The sequence below is a fragment of the Mytilus edulis genome, chromosome 7 (genome assembly GCF_963676685.1).
Source record: "Mytilus edulis chromosome 7, xbMytEdul2.2, whole genome shotgun sequence".
In the NCBI taxonomy this organism is placed as follows: Eukaryota; Metazoa; Mollusca; class Bivalvia; order Mytilida; family Mytilidae; genus Mytilus; species Mytilus edulis.
Genome location: NC_092350.1, coordinates 7,457,009 through 7,477,613, shown reverse-complemented (window position 1 = coordinate 7,477,613; position 20,605 = coordinate 7,457,009). Strand labels below are relative to the sequence as shown.

The following is a 20,605-nucleotide window of genomic DNA, read 5'->3' as shown; positions in this document are numbered from 1 at the left end:
TACTAATTGTACTTGCTAAACATTGTCCCCAAATGACCCCCTTGCTAAAACATGTACTTATCTCATAAGGAGAAGATCTTTGAGGACAATGTTTGCAATGTTAATTGAATTAATAAAACACTTAAATCTATTGTAAAACTTCCTTCCGACATTTTTATTTTGAGTCTATTCCCGGATACAGATATGTTTTTGTGACGCAATGTTTGGTAACAGTGGATATTTATTATAATATCCCTCAAGTAGTACATATTTATAAGTACATGGGATCATTTTTTGGGGGAATATGATCAGGATTAAAATTGAAGGTAAGAATCTATTTATAGAATTGCACAGTTGATATAGTAAATAGAGAATTACAAATACTGTAAGGATATGTCAGTAATTTTCTTGAAGAATGAGACCTTATGTTAAGAACCTTTGCCAAATCTGTGTGTAATAATTTGTTATTCCTACAAGAATTTCCATAACTAATATAAGCCTGGTAACGTCCCTGTCAAAGTTTACTTTGTCCAAGTCATTGTTAGTCACTTTCAAAGTTTATCATCAAATACTTGGTCAAAGAAAAACCTGCATTGTGATTGGATAATTCCTGATGAGATTCTATTCCATCCATTTCACCATCAAAGATTTTGATGAAAAAAAATCATCACAAACTTTGACTAAATACCTTAAATGTAGTCCCCTTTGGAAAGTTCTTATTTTAATTATCACTATGACATACAAAAAAGAGAGATTCACAGAAATATTTGAATTCTACAGAAACTCGGGGTGTTGATTTTCATATTCCAGAAGTTTAAATAGACTTAATTATTATAATACATGTCATTGAATACTTGTCACTCTAGTAACGATCAATAATGTCATCATTTAGTAACCTGACAGATGACCATCCAAAAACAAATATCAAATTCTGCAAATTATTTATACCAGTACATATATATAGAACTATTTATGAAAAAACTGCTGTTGTCTAATTGGAGCTCAGATATCTATTTGTGATTTTACCACACTTAAATATACATGGTCCCAAGGGGTTCATGCTTATATATTGGCGAGTTTTGGATGTGTCTATGGGCCACTCGATATCTCTCGGCCGGAAGTCAGAATAAAATTCCTCGGAACATCTCTAAAGTTTTCGGTCATTTATACAGGTCTTAACAGGTTGTTATCTACGTCTTTGATATGGTCTCTTGATGGCCCTTGACGACGCAATTATAATTGTTTTAAAACGACCACTGTGCACTGTGTGTATCTAGGTCAATTATAACCTGGTATTGTCTGTTGTCTAGATAACATGTAAACTAATTATGTTTGAAGATTTAACCACGGGATACTGTGTATTTCATCATACTAGACTTACGGGAGATAACATTCTGGTTAAAATATTAATATTAGATCGGAAAACAGAAAGATAATATTAGATCGGAAAACGGAAAGATAATATTCTTTTCAAAAGAATTTAATTCAATCGGAATCAAACAATTATATTCAAAATAAATACTGTATTTATGTTTCTGGAGAAACTAACAATGATTGAAATCAGAATATTTTTAGATTTGCAATTAAATATTTTATATGACAAGATACTCTGCTTTGGTATTTTAAAATATTCATTTGTAAAGGAAACATAAAAATTAAATCTAAATAAATTCTTGCATCCTACAAAAAAAATGTGTATAAACAATAATCATTATATTTCTACATTAATTATTTCATACCATTTTAGTTTTTATGTTTTATGAGTAATTATTATTTATTTATTTTGTATTGTAATATATCCATAAAACGGAAAGTAAGATCAATTTATTAAATATTAAAATTTTAAACGGTCGTGAATAAAAATACTTGTGTGGTTTCAATTCATAAAGCATGATTTTAAATCCTTGCAGCTCACAACAACCGTACAGATAATTAACAATAATTACAACAAAATTTAATTACAACTATCGGTTTGCGTTCTCAAAAATTCCGGATAAAATGTCAATGAATCCGGAGTCAAAACATTTAATGTAGGCCACATTCGATTTCAACTATTAGATTAAGATATGTGATGACGCAAATGCGTCTTCTTTTCCTGAGTATCGGTGAGATGCTTTCTATTTACTATTTTGTGCGCTAAAATACTATTTGCATGCAATACTATTAAATTCACTCGTGGAAGCTAATTTTCGTTTTTGTTATCTAAATTCAGGACACGGCAGAAAGAGCTTTACATGTGACTTTCAAGCATGGTCATCATTACTAATGGTATTCTGACCTCGAGTTGTTTCTCTTTTGTTTCTTTTTTGAGTCACTGTCCTATTATAAACTTTGACCTTTTCTCGTGTCTGGCGTTTTTTATATCTACATACCTTTTTATATAAATTGGTTATTTTGAAAGTGTGTACAGGTATTCATAAACTTCTGAATTAAGATATTCTTTGGCAAAACTAAGTTTCTCTGTATAATGTTTGAATTGATTTAAGTAAAATCAGGAAATCCTTAAAATTTGAGATGTTTTATGAGACCAAAATAAGTCTCTTCATAAGAGCTCCCAATCAATTGCATGCCACAGGTTTAACCGCATACAACATCTACCATGAGTAAAGACAGCTTCAAATACGAGTTGAGAATATAAAGGCATTCATTTAGGAAACAAAATATAAAGATATGATAGATAAAATGAATGCATCCAGAATTCCAGATTATAAAGCAAACTGAGTGCATAAATTTATATTGCGATAGGTTTGTGCAATTTGCATAAGTCATCCGGTTAGTAGAAATTAGGATTTGCCAATGGGTTATAATCGGAAACATTATGTACATTCCCAAGTAATAAATAAAATAGTCCAGCTTTAAAATAACTATTCAAATAGAAGCTGTAAATATATACTTTCAACTGGCTTCTTCTATTCACAGTCAATTATTTCAATTCAAAAGCAAACACAAATTCAGCAACAATCTTTTGGTGACCCGGCAGTCAGCGGTCTTAGGTTCATGTATTGCTTTTCTTTTTTTAAAGAAAGCAACTTGGTTTTTTTTAACATACAAATTCTACAACAGACTGTATTTCAAGCTGTATCATAACTTCAATTTCATGGGCCAATCAGTACTAGAAGGTTCTGTTCTAAAAAGGTTTATTTGAAATGCTTCATACTTAAAATAAAATGGTTATTTTGCCATGAATATGACTCTTATTTTGGCAACTTTAATTATACCTCTTAGTGATAAATTCTGAATGATGTTGATTTTGAATAACTTAATAATCATAAAAGGACCATAATTAGAAAGGGGAGGGGTTCCTATACACTCAAGGTATAAAAAAAATGGAGGGTTCCAAAACATAAGATGTCAAGCAAATAGGAGGGTTTTATTCCAATCCCTGGAAAACTCCTTAGATCCACCACTGTATTAGATTCACTCTTTAAAAAATAATTCCATAGGAAATATATGATAGGAAGTTAATCATTCAATTGCAGCATTCCACTGGTTACATACATGTACCTTAAAATAACAAACTACTGTTACTGTAATCTAGAGGCAGACTAAACAACTACTAGTACCATGTGACCTGTACTGTCATTATAGCAGGTGGCTCGGGACCTGTACTGTCATTAGCAGGTGGTTGACAGGTTTACATTTTGACAGTTTGTTATAAGTTTTTTCAAGGACACTTTAAAATTGTTATCATGTACTATAATATGGCCATCATACAGGAAATAATGCCTCACCTAGGTTATCATATCAGCTGCTTCATACTCTATAAGCTTCAAGGTTCAACTGTATTTATTATTGGAAAATGTTTTGGACTTGGTATTCTATTTTTCCCCCCTCTAAATTACATTTTTCATAGGCCTGTTTACAGGACATATTATGGAATACCGTTGTCTGTCTGTCTGTCGGGCATTAACTAAAAAATGCTTTTACCAATTTGCATAGCACTTTGGTAATTTGGTTATATCTATTGACTTGGAGCTCCCTTTTTGATATATATATAAATTTAAGATCTTACATTTCCAAGTTATGGGGTTTTATTAAGGCCAAATAAAAATATATGTGTGGTTCCAGTTACATACTTTTAAAAAATAGGGTCGGTAGGTCGGCAAATTTTTTTTTTTTTTTTTTTAATTTTAATTTTTGAATGTCAAAATTCGGAAAAAATCGTGTGTTTACCGAAATTGTTTCCGGTATTATACACGCCCCAACCGGAAGTCCACCATTTTTACATGTGTTTGGTTGTAAAATAAACAGTCATGATACGTTTTTAGTTAATTTTGTTGCTTTCTGTTATGAATTGTTGCATTTTAGCCATAACAGATAGGTACTTGTGATGGAAATTCAAATGACAGAAATCTATGAATTTAATTATTTTAATTCACAATCCTCAAAATTTGATCGTTTGAAAATTTATTTTTCAGAAATGAAAAAAAAGTTCTAGGGTCGGGTTACTGGAACCACACATATATTTTTATTTGGCCTAATTTAGGAGGGTGGATTTTCCAGTATTTCGGACAATAACTCAAAAATGCTTTCACCAATTTGCAAGACATTTGATAAATTTTTATATCTAGATTGATAATTGAAAACACAAAACATTTTTTTTATTATTATTTATTTAATTCAATTGTATCATATATTTAGGGGGGGGATGTTCTGTCAATGTAAACTTTCTTGACTGTAAGTTTCTTCATAATATTTACGAAACTGAGATTTATATTGAAATACCCCAGATAGAGCTTTGTTTCACATATTCCCTGTATAAGTTCATAATATTTTGCTACTGGATGATAAAGTTCTATCATGTATGACCTATGAACTCCTTACATACTCCAAAACGGGATATAACTGATTAGATTGAAACATGAGAGATACCTGTATAATTCTGTATGAAATAGAACACATGCTTTAAATGGAGGAAATTGATTTCAATTTTGATGAAGGTAAATAACAACTTTAATAATAATTTTTGGTGGGAATGTTATGAAACAAAGTTATTGATTATTTAGTTTTTCCACAACTGGTCAGCTTGGTTCCATTGGACAGCTACTGATGAATTAATTGATATAAAGCTTGTATTTTTTTACTCCATAAAGATGGTAAAAAAGATAATTTTAATTGTTTTTCTTTGCATTCTCACAATTAAATATAAGGAATAAATTCTGACTTATGTTTTGTCTGTTATTATCATCCCAAAGAAAAAAAAGTGAAATTTGTTCCTCTTCAGAATCTTATGAGGGGATTTATGAATATATAAGATTTTAGTGAAAATATTACCCCCCAAAAAAACTTAAGTGTCTAAACTAAACTATTCTTTTAGAGATTTGATTAAATGTTATCAACTTCCTTTAATGTTTTGAATGGCCCTCTCTTATACATCAAAGGATGGCTGCATATATAAATATCAATGTTTCTTATACCATTGTACACACTTGAAACACGCAACACACTGTCAACATGCTACCTCGGTTAACCATTGTTACCACCACTTAAGCCATTGATAACCATGGTTGGATGTGCTTAACACTATGGTCAAAACATGGTTGGATGTGCTTAACACCAGGGTCAAACCATGGTTGGATGTGCTTAACACCAGGGTCAAACCATGGTTGGATGTGCTTTACACCAAGGTCAAAACATGGTTGGATGTGCTTTACACCAAGGTCAAACCATGGTTGGATGTGCTTAACACCAGGGTCAAACCATGATTGGATGTGCTTAACACCATGGTCAAACCATGGTTGGATGTGCTTAACACCAGGGTCAAACCATGGTTGGATGTGCTTTACACCAAGGTCAAACCATGGTTGGATGTGTTTAACACCAAGGTCAAACCATGGTTGGATGTGCTTTACACCAGGGTCAAACCATGGTTGGATGTGCTTTACACCAGGGTCAAACCATGGTTGGATGCGCTTTACACCATGGTCAAACCATGGTTGGATGCGCTTTACACCAAGGTCAAAACATGGTTGGATGTGCTTTACACCAAGGTCAAACCATGGTTGGATGTGCTTTACACCATGGTCAAACCATGGTTGGATGTGCTTAACACCATGGTCAAACCATGGTTGGATGTGCTTAACACCATGGTCAAACCATGGTTGGATGCACTTTACACCATGGTCAAAACATGGTTGGATGTGCTTTACACCAAGGTCAAAACATGGTTGGATGTGCTTTACACCACGGTCAAAACATGGTTGGATGTGCTTTACACCAAGGTCAAAACGGTTGGATGTGCTTTACACTATGGTCAAAACATAGTTGGATGTGCTTTACACCAAGGTCAAAACATGGTTGGATGTGCTTTACACTATGGTCAAAACATGGTTGGATGTGCTTTACACTATGGTCAAAACATGGTTGGATGTGCTTTACACCAAGGTCAAACCATGGTTGGATGTGCTTTACACCATGGTCAAAACATGGTTGGATGTGCTTTACACCATGGTCAAAAATGGTTGGATGTACTTTACAACATGGTCAGACCATGGTTGGATGTGCTTTATACCATGGTCAGCTATGGTTGGATGTGCTTTACACCATGGTCAGCTATGGTTGGATGTCTTTTACACTATGGTCAGCTATGGTTGGATGTGCTTTACACCATGGTCAAACCATGGTTGGATGTGCTTTACACCATGGTCAAAACATGGTTGGATGTAATTTACACCATGGTCAGACCATGATTGGATGTGCTTTACACCATGGTCAGCTATGAATGGATGTACCTTACCTTGGTCAGCTATGGTTGGATGTGCTTTACACCATGGTCAAAACATGGTTGTATGTACTATACACCATGGTCAGACCATGGTTGGATGTGCTAAACACCATGTTCAAACCTTTGTTAGATGTGCTTTACACCATGGTAAAACCATGGTTGGATGTGCTTTACACCGTTGTCAGCTATGTTTGGATGTGCTTTACACCATGGTCAACATGGTTGGATGTGCCTTACACCATGGTCAGTTATGGTTGGATGTGCTTTATACCATAGTCAGCTATGGTTGGATGTACCTTACCATGGTCAGCTAAGGTTGGATGTGCTTTACACCATGGTTTAACCATGGTTGGATGTGCTTTACACCATGGTCAGACCATGGTTGGATGTGCTTTACACCATGGTCAAACCATGGTTGGATGCGCTTTACACCATGGTCAAACAATGGTTGGATGTGCTGTACACCACAGTGAAACCATGGTTGGATGTTTCTCATACCATGGTCTTACCATGGTTGGATGTGTTTTACACCATGGTCAGCTATGGTTGGATGTTCTTTATACCATGGTCTAACCATGGTTGGATGTGTTTTACACCATGGTCAAACTATGGATTGATTTTCTTTAACAGTAGTCCACTATTGTTGGATGTGATTATACCATGGTTAAACCTTGGTTGGATGTGCTTAACACCATATTCAAACCTTTGTTAGATGTGCTTTACACTTGACCATGGTTGGTCAAACTATGGTTGGATGTTCTTTAACAGTTGTCAGCTATTGTTGGATGTGATTACACCATGGTCAAAACATGGTTTGATGTGCTTTACACCATGGTCAAACATTGGTTGGATGTTCTTTACACCATGGTCAGCTATGGCTGGATGTTCTTTACACCATGGTCAGTTATGGATTTCCTACCTGTGTGACCATGGTTAACCATTTTTTACAAACCTCAAATCTTAAGTTGGTGACCATGGTCAATTTGACAACCTTGGTTTTCTACCTTAATGACCTTGGTCAATCCATACAACCATGGTTGACCAGGGTGAATAAAAAAAAAATAATCTGGTTATTATAGTCAAGTAAAAATAAAACCGTTGTCACCTTCATATGAATTCATAAAGGATAACATTATTGGAGGCTATTAGTCAATGAAGAAAGCACAAGACCTAAACCCTTAGGTCATATAACATTTATAACAAACTGTAACCAAGGATAGTAACACTTGAATATACAAATCCTTGCTTTAACTTACTTGAGATTTTTAACATTCACATTCTTATTCATATTTCGCCTTCGGTCTCAAGTAATGAATTAGCTTTACTTCTCTATGAGGGGTGAAGCTTACATATGATATCTCTGTTTAAAGAAACAAACTATATAACCACCTATAGCTGGCCAGTGACCTTGACCCTAGTATATAAGCACCTGTTCCATAATAACTTGTCATTATTTTTCTAGAGGGTTGAAGTGAACACTTCACATAAGTTCTTTTTAGTTATTTTATTTTTATCTTAAATTTGGCAGAAAGTTATTAAAGTTACATTAACTTGTCTACGATGTACGACAAGTTCTAATGTTATTTTGTTATTTACAAATAATAATTCCTCAATTGTCTACGATGTATGACAATTGTTGATGGAAATGAATTTAAAAATTTCTTGTCTACGATGTATGACAAGTGTTCATGGAAATTAATTAAATATTTTATTGTCTACGATGTATGACAATTTTATATATTCTTTAAGTTTTTGCCTAATAGCACATTTGTTACTTAATTCATACTCCTGTTTGTTAAACAGGTAGATATTTAAAAGTATTTCTATTCATCTGAAGGTCGTGAGTACTTTTCACAATTTACACGTGTTTTACCTGCACAGGTACACATTTTTGTATTACAATGGCTGAATTTGTTTATGCAAATGTATTGTTTTTGCAAGATGTTTAGAATGATGTTTACACTTACAAGGGTGATGGTTATGATTTTCATCACCTCTGGAATGTTTTAGAAATTAAAGATGATAAATTTAATAGGAATACAAGAGGTATTTTGAATAAATCCTCTTCTTAAACAGTTATAAAACCTAGTAGTTTTATAATAGATCATAATGGCATGGCAATTGGAAATAATTGACAAAGCAACAGAACCTGTAAAAAGTAAGTTTTAAAATCTAGTGTTACTTGTATAACTTCAAAATCTACTTGATTTGTGATTGTTTCTAACGAAAGTGCTGTTGAGATTTAGATAGGCATGTATATTAATACATTTACTATTTATTATTAATGTATTAAAGAACCTGTATGAATCATGAGGTTTGAGACAGTTTCACTGCCTTCAACTCTAGCAGAGTTTGTAGAGAAACCTGCTGCTATATTTGAATTTTTGCCATTAGAGGCTTACTTTAATGAAGATTTAGTTCTAAATTTTGATCTTATCTACTGAATTGATACGGTGTATGTACCTCCTTTTGGAGTATGTGCCATGGCTGATGATAGTCCAGCCGGAGTTGAATTTGATACGTCTTTTGATCCTGCATTAAGGTTTTCAGAAGCCTTTAAGGCTTCTTTTAGTGAGATTAATGGTCCATTATCTCATCCTGTTTGTTGAACAGTTTAATCATGATTTTGATAAAATCAGGAATATATAAAGTTCTTAGAGGAAATACTATCACACTGAGAACTGTGACAATCCTAGTGTGTCTAGGATAATTAAAAAATCGAAATGGCAATGCCTAGACAGGCCCACTCTGTGGTTTCAAAGATGCAGGAAACCCAGAGATACTTTATTAAGGGGTTGATCATCACCCCTATTGTTGAGTTTGCTATTTCTTGTTGTAGGAATGAGCCATTGGATCTTGATAAGACAAGGATTTTATTGTAAAATTATATTTGTTTGTTTTACCATGGTTTTCTGGTTAAACCCATAGGAGATGCTCAGAAATATTTAGATGATAAAACTTATTTGTAATTCTGTTGTGATAGTTGCTTTATCACATTTCTAGTTATGATTGCAAAAAGCAAACTTAGTGTTTATACAAAGATTCTTAGCAAATTATAGATTCCTTGGAAGAGGTTCCAGGTCTAGCAATTAATTTACTACCAGCTGTTATGGGAAAGGCAATATCAGTTTTTTAACTGCAGAGGCTCTGTTGGTCAACAGGGCGACTATACTACATGTAGTAGGCAATTCCCTTCATTGAGAGGGAGACGTTTCCAAAAAGGGAACAGAGAATCTCAAAGAGGTCACATTTCTCAACCAGTTGCTATATATACAGTAGATAACTTAAATATTATGATTTGGAAAATGTTACTAATGATCTATTGATATTGGATTTATTAAGAAATGGTTATAAAATTATTTTTAATGATGTACCACAAGGTTTATCCTTTTTGAATTAAATACATTTCACCTTTCATAAGGATGAATTAATTTCAGAAGTCCAAAAATTGATAGCTAAGAGAGCTATTTAAAAGGTTGATCGATCAATGGAAAATCAGTTTATTTCCTATATTTTCTTGGTTCCTAAGAAAGATTGGTCTTCAAGGCCTGTATCTATTTGAAAAATTAAAACAAACTAAGTTTGTGGCTTATCAGCATTTGGAGCAGGACCATTTATCTTTTGTTTAGATGTAATTCTTTAGAATAATTATCTATATATATATATATATATATAGATAGAGCTAACATCTATAGATCTCACAGATGCATATTTAAGTATCATTTATGTTTATATCACAATTTCCTGTTTTATGTGGAAAAGACATTGATATGATATTTATGTTTTTTTTGTTTTGGATTGGCTTCTGCATCAAGAGTTTTTACTAAGGTTTTAAAACCTGTCTATGTATTTATGAAATAATGTCACTTGAAGTTATTATACATGCTATAGTTTATACATTGATGATTATTTTATTATGGATCAGAGTTTAGATGATTGTATTGTGAATACAGAAGAAGTGGTGCAAATGCTTGATAAGCTGTGCTTCAGAAAAATTTTGAGAAGTTGGTACTCATTCCTTGGAAGCACATTGTTTTCCTTTGTCTCATTATTGATACTGAGCTATTTAAGTTTTTTCTGACAGATGAGAAATGGTAAAATTATCTCCCTTGGGAAATTCTTTTTAAATAGAATTGTGTAACGGTATTATAGATGTTTTACATCATTTATTGGTCTTGTGATGAATGCTTTTAATGCAGTATCTGTGGCATGCATGGGAATGTTACATTGCAGAAACATGGCGAGAAATAATGTTGAAACACTGTATAGTTGTTACAGTGTTTATTATCATCAATAGGTGAAATTTTTTAACAATTTAAAATCAGAAATTAAAAATTTGATTTATAGACCCATCCAAATAAGTTTTTGGGTTGTACCAGATTCCTCTGACATAAGGATTTGGGATCCAAATTTGAAGAAAATGTTTCTGTTGGTAGACGGAGCTTCTTTAAGAGTATGCACTCATTTCATATAGATTTCATAGTATTGTTGGCTATAATATTCTTCTGGAGAAAAAGTTTTAGTCACAGAGAGTTATACAATCAGAAGATACAATTTCAGTAGCTTTTATTATGCAATAGGAGGTGTAACCTCTTTGTCACTTAACATGCTTACTACAAATATTTCATTATTTGGGCTTGGTGTTCAAGAAAGAACATTTTTATCACAGCTCTTTATATTCCTGGTAAGAAAATTTTTGATGCTTATCATATGTCTAAAAAATTTACAGATTCAAAAGGATGTCAATTGAAAGAAGATATATTTGTTTTGTTGTTATTACGTTTTCATTTTCAATCTGTAGATAATTACTTCGTTGTCTTTTGACCAACAAGCTCCTTTCAGAGATGTTTTTATTTTCATGATCAGAATTATGACCTTATATTTTCCCATCTTTTTCATTGTTGGGGATATTTATAAAGAAAATTATTAGTGATAAAGTTCAGAAGGCTCTTTTGATTATCCTTTTTGGCTTGCTCAGAGTTGGTTTTCTTTGCTAAGACCAATTTTAATTTATTTGCCAGTTAAACTGTTAAGCATAAAAATTAGTAACAATGTTACATACTGAAGATAATGTCTTTCCGTCAGGAAGAGACTTAATTTAACTGTATATTGTAAAAAATTAAAGTGAACCAACACCTGAAGGGTTGATTGTGCAGTAGGGTAAAAACGTGTGTATTATACTCAGAAATCACTTTAATATAAACAGGAGATTTCAGAATCATTTGTAAAATATATTTACACTTCATCTTGGAGACCATGCATCTATAATCAAGCATTATCAATATTTTTTTGAGAAATTTCATTATTTGGTGTGTTCAATTAGAGAACCAATTCCTTATCACCATCTAAAAAGGATGTTAGTCACGGATTATTGAAATTTTTGTAAAACACAAGCTTTTCATATTCAGCATGTTTAATGTGAATTTTTCTTGGTCTATGTTGAAACAGAGTTTATCCTTTAAGAAATAGATTTTACTGAATTTGTTTGTTTACTACATGTATTTGTGGAAGGTTGCTTAAACCTGAATCTGCAATTGAAGAGTTAGATACTCTTTCACTTGGGAGATGAATTTAGCGCTATCTTTTTTAAGTTCTTAATATTCATTGGAGTATTTAACATTGAAACTGTCTTTTATACTTGTGTCTTTATTTGCCTTGACTACATCTGCCTTGAAGTACTATCTTTATCAGGTGTAGATTTACATTCTATGTCTTTCATTCAGAGACATGGCACTTTATTTTTTCATATACATGAGTTTTTGAAAAATACTAGATCTGTTAGTTAGTTTACCTAATGAGGTGATCAAAGGTTTTGATAAACCAAAACTTTGTGTTGATTAAGACAATGATTTATCATGTTTTGTGTACAAAATAGGTGAGAGAATTCATCTAAGTCTTTTCGTAAAGTTTAGATAGTTAGAGAGAGTTCTAATTTTATCCGAGGTTTTAAGGTTAACTCATTTGGAGGAACCTCTTCATAAGTGCATTTAGCTTCAGGATGTTCTATTAAGGACATTATGGCAACAGTTTTGTCTGGACATATGGTAAAACTTTTTACAAGTTCTATAACAGGAAAGTAAATAATATCAGTACTAAAACACTTTTCTTCAGTTGTAGTTACTGGATGATCTTGTGATTTTTATCCTTTATTAAATGTTGGCATTTATATAAAAATTGTTTTTAGTTTGTGTCTACACTTTAAACAAGCTAATTCATTACTTGAGACCGAAGGCGAAATATGAATAAGAATGTTCCTTCATCCAAGCATATCTTGGATGTGCAGGATGAAGGTCATTCTTAGAATATGAGCCTGAGGCTCGAAAGTAATTAATTCCCACCCTAGGGATTATCAGTCAGACCCACCCTTTTCCACTGGGTTTTATATTTGGTCGACACAAACTTGCTTTAAATTATGACAAGTTATTATGGAACAGGTGCTTATATACTAGGGTCAAGGTCACTGGCCAGCTATAGGTGGTTATATAGTTTGTTTCTTTAAACAGAGATATCATATGTAAGCTTCACCCCTCATAGAGAAGTAAAGCTAATTCATTACTTTCGAGCCTCAGGCTCATATTCTAAGAATGACCTTCATCCTGCACATCCAAGATATGCTTGGATGAAGGAACATTATCCTCTTTGTTTAGTGGTTCTACTGCCAAATGACACTCATTATAGTTTTCTCTCAACTAATGTACAGATCAGGCATCATTTGTTGCCATCTTTTTACTCGTAAATCTGGAAATTTTTTGGCAAGTTTTTTTCCTTGTTTTCACAGTAGGTTCGAATCACGAAAATAAAAAATCCTAGAAAACCATATTTCTCAATGTAGGCCAAGAGAATTTGCAGATGAACAAACTTTAATACATTTTGTATATGTTATGCTGATGTACTGTGTACTAAATCCCAAATAATCCCTAAATTTATAAATTTACTGATATGTTTTCTAAATTATACATGACAGATAGTTTGAAAACATCTCAATCTAGTGAACAAGCAGAGAATTTTTTGTTGTTATTATATAGACAATACATGATACACCTGTTACTAAATATTTCAATACTAGTATAACCACATAGAAGATGTGGTATGAGTGCCAATGAGACAACTCCATCCACGTCACAATTCATAAAAGTAAACCATTATAGATCAAGGTAGTAACGGTCTTCAACAAAACAGCAAGCTATAAAGGATTCTAAAAAAATTACTAGTGTAAAACCATTCAAACGGGAAAACCAACGGTATAATCTATATACAAAAACAAGAAACGAGAAATATGTATATAAAACATCTAATTATTATTGTTTGATTGTATTGCTTGACCCTCATGGGTGTAATTTTGCAATAAAGATTATTATAAAGCAGATATATATATAATACCTACAAATTCTAAAGTTGTCTTTAAATAAGGTCCTCTGTTATACATGTCATTATAACCACTTCATTTGAACTTTAGTGGATACGTAGTTGTCTCATAGGCGATCAAACCAAATCTCCTCTACATGTACATGTAGTTTAATTAAATAAGTAATCAAATTTTAAACTGGAGTCACCAAGAAAATCATGAATTTAAAATGGTTATTATAAAGTGGTTTTGAAAACAAAAATGTTGATTTTTAAGTATCAGTTCACAATAAATATTTTTTGATATTTATTTTTAAATATCAATTAAATGGTGTAAATAATAAGTATTTTTCTAACATTTATATATTATTATATATCATGTTATAATGAGCATTTTTTATACGACCGCAAAATTTGAAAAAATTTTCGTCGTATATTGCTATCACGTTGGCGTCGGCGTCGGCGTCGGCGTCTTCGTCGTCCGAATACTTTTAGTTTTCGCACTCTAACCTTAGTAAAAGTGAATAGAAATCTATGAAATTTTAACACAAGGTTTATGACCACAAAAGGAAGGTTGGGATTGATTTTGGGAGTTTTGGTCCCAACATTTTAGGAATTAGGGGCCAAAAAGGGCCCAAATAAGCATTTTCTTGGTTTTCGCACTATAACTTTAGTTTAAGTTAATAGAAATCTATGAAATTTTGACACAAGGTTTATCACCACAAAAGAAAGGTTGGGATTGATTTTGGGAGTTTTAGTTCCAACAGTTTAGGAATTAGGGGCCAAAAAAGGGCCCAAATAAGCATTATTCTTGGTTTTCGCACAATAACTTTAGTTTAAGTAAATAGAAATCAATGAAATTTAAACACAATGTTTATGACCACAAAAGGAAGGTTGGTATTGATTTTGGGAGTTGAGGTCCCAACAGTTTAGGAATTAGGGGCCAAAAAGGGACCCAAATAAGCATTTTTCTTGGTTTTCGCACCATAACTTTAGTATAAGTGAATAGAAATCTATAAAATTTAAACACAAGGTTTATGACCATAAAAGGAAGGTTGGTATTGATTTTGGGAGTTTTGGTCCCAACAGTTTAGGAATAAAGGGCCCAAAGGGTCCAAAATTAAACTTTGTTTGATTTCATCAAAAATTGAATAATTGGGGTTCTTTGATATGCCGAATCTAACTGTGTATGTAGATTCTTAATTTTTGGTCCCGTTTTCAAATTGGTCTACATTAAGGTCCAAAGGGTCCAAAATTAAACTTAGTTTGATTTTAACAAAAATTGAAACCTTGGGGTTCTTTGATATGCTGAATCTAAAAATGTACTTAGATTTTTTATTATTGGCCCAGTTTTCAAGTTGGTCCAAATCGGGGTCCAAAATTAAACTTTGTTTGATTTCATCAAAAATTGAATAATTGAGGTTCTTTGATATGCCAAATCTAACTGTGTATGTAGATTCTTAATTTTTTTCAGTTTTCAAGTTGGTCCATATCAGGATCCAAAATTATTATATTAAGTATTGTGCAATAGCAAGAAATTCTCAATTGCACAGTATTCAGCAATAGCAAGAAATCTTCAATTACACAGTATTGTGCAATAGCAAGAAATCTTCAACTGCACAGTATTGTGCAATAGCAAATATTTTCAATTGCACAGTATTGCACAATAGCAAGAAATATCTAATTGCACAATATTGTGCAATAGCAAGAAATTCCAATTGGATTTCAATTGGAGTTATCTTTCTTTGTCCAGAATAGTAGTTGAATCAACTTAAATCATTGGTTTATACAATATACAATGTATATTCACTTTTACTACCAACTGATAGATTAAAACAATCTTTACCATTCAGTAATAACAAGCACTTTTTTTACATTTTAATATTTTATGATGTATTTAAATGAGTAGTTATTGTTGCAAACTTCATTAGAAATTTGAATTGAGATCAGTTTTGAAATAAGGGAAAGGGGGATGTGAGAAAAAAAATTGGGGGGACAATTTTTTTCATTTCAGATTTCATAAATAAAAAGAAAATTTATTCAAACATTTTTTTGAGAGGATTAATATTCAACAGCATAGTGAATTGCTCAAAGGCAAAACAAAAATTTTAAGTTCATTAGACCACATTCATTCTGTGTCAGAAACCTATGCTGTGTCAACTATTTAATCACAATCCAAATTTAGAGCTGAATCCAGCTTGAATGTTGTGTCCATACTTGCCCCAACCGTTCAGGGTTCAACCTCTGCGGTCGTATAAAGCTGCGCCCTGCGGAGCATCTGGTTAACATTTATTCTTTAAGTTTTATGCAATAATAAGTAATTTGAACATTTAATATATTTCTATATGAAGTCATTACTTTGACTAAATGATTGTTATTCTCGGTCCACATGTAAATGATCAGGTGATATGGTTTATCAGAATTGTCCAGGTGTAATCAAGTATTAAGTTTTATCAGAATTGTCCAGGTGTTATTAAGTGTGCCCAAGGTTAAGAAAGGTGTGATGATCAAGTTATCATTACAGTATCTCTTTATCAAATTACTATGTCTTCCAGTCAGGTGTTGGACAATAATATTTAAGAACTTGACCTTTTGTTTATTAACCAATATGACCTTATATAAACATAAAATTTTGCCACTTTTTCCAAAATTTCTTCATGAAATCATATTTAATTACTAGAATAGTTCAAACTGCTGCTGTTAAACAAATGTCATTATTCATGTCATAATAACAAGATAAGCAAACTGTTAATACTTATTTTTTTTTTTTTTTTTTTTACCAACAAATAAATATTCTTTTTTCTTCAAATTGCTTGTTACATCTTTACTTCATTGTCCAAGCTTCAATAAAGTATCCCTGTGAAATACTTTCTGAGTATCCAGGAAAATACACAGAATATGATAAAATATAATAAAACATTTTTTTTTCCCCATCAATTATATTAATCTTTTTAACTTTATGTAAAATACATTTTGAGATACTGTTTTGTTCTCATTCATAAACCTTCTTAAATCCTTTATAAACATAGCATACACATCTAAAAATTTCAGTTTTTGCTCGGATACATAGTACGACTTGTAAATACAAAATCCTATAATTGTCAAGAAATAATTAAAACCGTTATACCCTTGATCTGATATTTTGTATCCAAATACTATATGTATTAACTGTTAATACTTATTTAAATTCATTTTCATGTATTTTAATCAAATTCATGTTGTCACCTGGCAGTCCTTCATGACCTGTAACATTACAAAATAATGATGGCTAAATCTGTGGTCTTTGCTCCATTCTAATGTTTATCTCCTCCGGCTTCAGATATATTGCAAGCTTTTAAAATAGCAGAAAGTATATTCTGTGAACTAATTATTTCCTTTATATATCTATGTGCAATATTGGCTAAATTACAAATGCATAGAACTAATTATTTCCCTTATATATATGTGTAATATTTGTTGCAACCAGTCAGCCAGTATAAATGTAAAGAAATCATATTCCTGAGTCCTCTATAGAAAACCAAAAAAGTAAGAAGATGTGGCATGATTGCTAATGAGACAACTCTCCACTAGAGACCCAATGACCTAGAAGGTTATAGCAACTATAGACATTTTGTTTTTAATCTTTAGAAAATCATCTGAAATTGTTTTTGTTTGTTTTTTAATGTCATGCATCATTTTGATCTGTTTTGTCAAGTGAAATAAGAAGATAAGAATCTTTTCATAATATAATGTTAATTTACTTCATCAATTCTATAAGTCTATCAGGAAGAATAGTCAGGCTTTTACAACTTTCTATTCTTTCAATACATTTGTACAATTGCCATGAAAAGTGCCATTGTTTTCTATGAACACTTGGGAACTTCCGGTTTTCTTCACAGCTATAAACAAAAGATAGGAAGTTTTAAAAAATTTAGCTGTAATAAAATGCAAATTTTTGGGTGATCAAACTGTTGTAAAATCTATTAATCCTATTAACTCTGTAGTCACCTCTGTAATGCTTTTGTTATGATCAGAATAGTACGGAAACTTTAACTTTCAATGGCTTCCCTAGGCAGGATAAGAATCCCTTCATTGCTCAATTTTCTAAACATTAATTTGAAATTTAATGTCACAAAGACAAGCTCAAGGGCATAATTTAAGCAATATTTAACAAATTAGGGATATTAGTCGAAATCTAAAATTTGATTTTCTTTATTTGAAGAATTTTTAAATAGTAGAGTATGTTCGTAATCCTGTTTAAATGAGCCAATATCGATGTATTATGAGTAATAAACGTAACTTAATTGACTTATTGGATTAATCCGAGTCATTTCTATCATACAAATGTTGATTGCACGAATAATTTGTAGATTTCAATTGAAAATTTTCCCTGATTAAACTAACAAATTCGAAGTTAAGCTACACAGTTCAACTTTAATACAAAGTTTATTACATCCTTAGAGACCTTAATATGTTATAGGATTGCAGCAATATAAACAAGGCTTCCATCTTCTGCCTTTTACCTCTAAGATACAATCCTACTTTAGATTTGTATGACCATTTTTGATATCATTTAGAACAATTCTTGCAATTCCCCTCATATAAAAACAAGACATGGTATGATTGCCATTGAGACAACTGAAAGACTCCACAAGAGACCAAATGACACAGAAATTAACTGCTATTGGTCACTGTAGGGCCTTCGACAATGAGCAAACCATTGAAGACCTCATGTCTATTTATGGTTTTAAAAGTTTTCTCTCCTAGATATCCCTTCTGAACAAAACTACAAACAGGTATATGTATGTTGAATGCTGATGCTGTGCAAACAGCCTGTACATAGTCAATGGGACAGATGTCATCATTTTCTTATAAATGAACTTTTTTTCACTGTCAGTAACCTTTTAGATGCAGTGTAAGATTAAAGTTGATCTGAGTTTATGAACTTCAAGTGACATGGCTGTTTATCTGTAATTTGACAAATAACAATAGACAATAATGCATATAACTATGTAAGCTAGTGATATAATTAAAAACCAGACCTGAATATCATCTCATGGTCATAAGACATGTGAGGGGTTCAGGCTGAGCCTGTAGATTGTCCTTGTTCAAGCTTGACTAGCTGGTGATTTATGGCCATTAAATGCAAGTGTCCTTGCCAAGAACTTTATTCCTTAAAGCTTCTATATATATTTTTCTGGTGATTGTTTAGTCCTATATCATCTAAGCTCACTTTATTTTGTACTTTCTGTAATAATTGCCATTTCAATTTATTCTTTGATTGTTTGCTTCCTTAATTTGAAAAGAAAATTTAAAGTCATGATGAAAATGAATTTCAATCTTTTGGTGGTTATATGGATTTCAGAAAATTGCTTTTAACATCTTATGATAAAAAAATAAATGAGCTTTTTGTTTTGCACTAGCCAGAAATGAATTAGGCTAGAGCCATTTCAATTTCCGTTATAATTGTCCAATCGAGTTCCTCGTCAGTAGACAGGTGCATAGTGATGGATTACTGAAAGGTCCCACGTATCCACGAGAAAAAATCTCATTTCAATTAAGGAAAAAATTTACTTTCATTGAAAAGAAATTGGCTTATTACAGAATAAAAGGATAAAATAGAAGTCTTCATGAATAACTAATGCTCTGTGTTATAGGTTTTGAAAGAAGTGTTAAATTGTATATATACTTTCAATAGATGTGTCAAGTGTTTCTAACTTTGAAAACAGTTTGCATGTCAAGCTAAATAAAGGGTCTAGGCTATAATTTGTCAAATTATCTATTTAAAAGTGCATGTCAACATTCTCTGATCACAAAAAAAATTGTCTTCTGATCCTTTGATAAATTGAACTGTAGATCAAAATCAGTCTGATTAAAACCTGAGTCCCACTTTTCCTGACTTGTGTTTGGGGCTGGTTTTAATCAGACTATTCCCAAATTAACTAGCTATTTAAAGGAGTACAAACCCTGGACCACTCACACATTTTACAAATGCTATACCAACTTTTCTAAAGGAGTACCTGAGAACAGCTTATACAGTGCAGTCATTTAACTAGGTCAAGGGTACCAGTTAACCTTTTCCAACCCAAATTACCATTATAAAATGTAGATGGTATTTACCAACATCAAACTTAACTATGTTAAATTTCTTTAACTTTTTTAAACAAGAGGGACAAATTTATAGTTGATTTTTTATTTTCTTAAAAAGTTTGCAACTATAAGCAGTCATGGACCAAAGTGGTGCACGTGACAGGAAGTCACAGCTCCACCAACAAAGCTATTCTGGATTCATTTATTATCCTTATTACCAAGAGCTAGGGTCTCGTTGGGGTCTAAGCGTGACGTGGGATTGCCGATATTTTGTAAGGGTGACACGTGAAAGTCAAATTATTGAGTCGGGAAAACGGGAAATGAGGTCTAGCGGGACCCGGGAAATGACAAAAAAATGAGAATTGCTTACGTACATAGTGTAAGCGGGATACGGAAATCTGACAAAACAGTAAGCGGGATCCGGGATTGGAACCCCCAATGAGACCCCCTACCAATATTATGTATTTTTGTTGATATTTGATTTTGAGG

The 20,605-nt window shown here is 32.2% G+C and overlaps 1 protein-coding gene across 10 annotated transcripts in view; it reads left to right on the top strand.

The window, feature by feature from the left end:
• Positions 1–20,605, top strand: part of LOC139529837 (LIM domain only protein 3-like) — a 122,377-nt gene that overhangs the window by 12,852 nt on the left and 88,920 nt on the right. Inside the window, exon 1 of one of the 10 annotated variants that reach the window (XM_071325755.1) lies at positions 148–305. The exons of 6 other annotated variants lie outside the window; for them this stretch is intronic. In XM_071325755.1, the coding sequence (XP_071181856.1) occupies positions 284–305 (22 nt within the window). In that variant the 5' untranslated portion in view covers positions 148–283. Of the gene's footprint in view, positions 1–147; positions 306–4,780; positions 4,920–20,605 lie in introns of those variants that run through there. 3 more of the 10 variants (XM_071325758.1, XM_071325762.1, XM_071325754.1) reach the window with 3 other exon arrangements.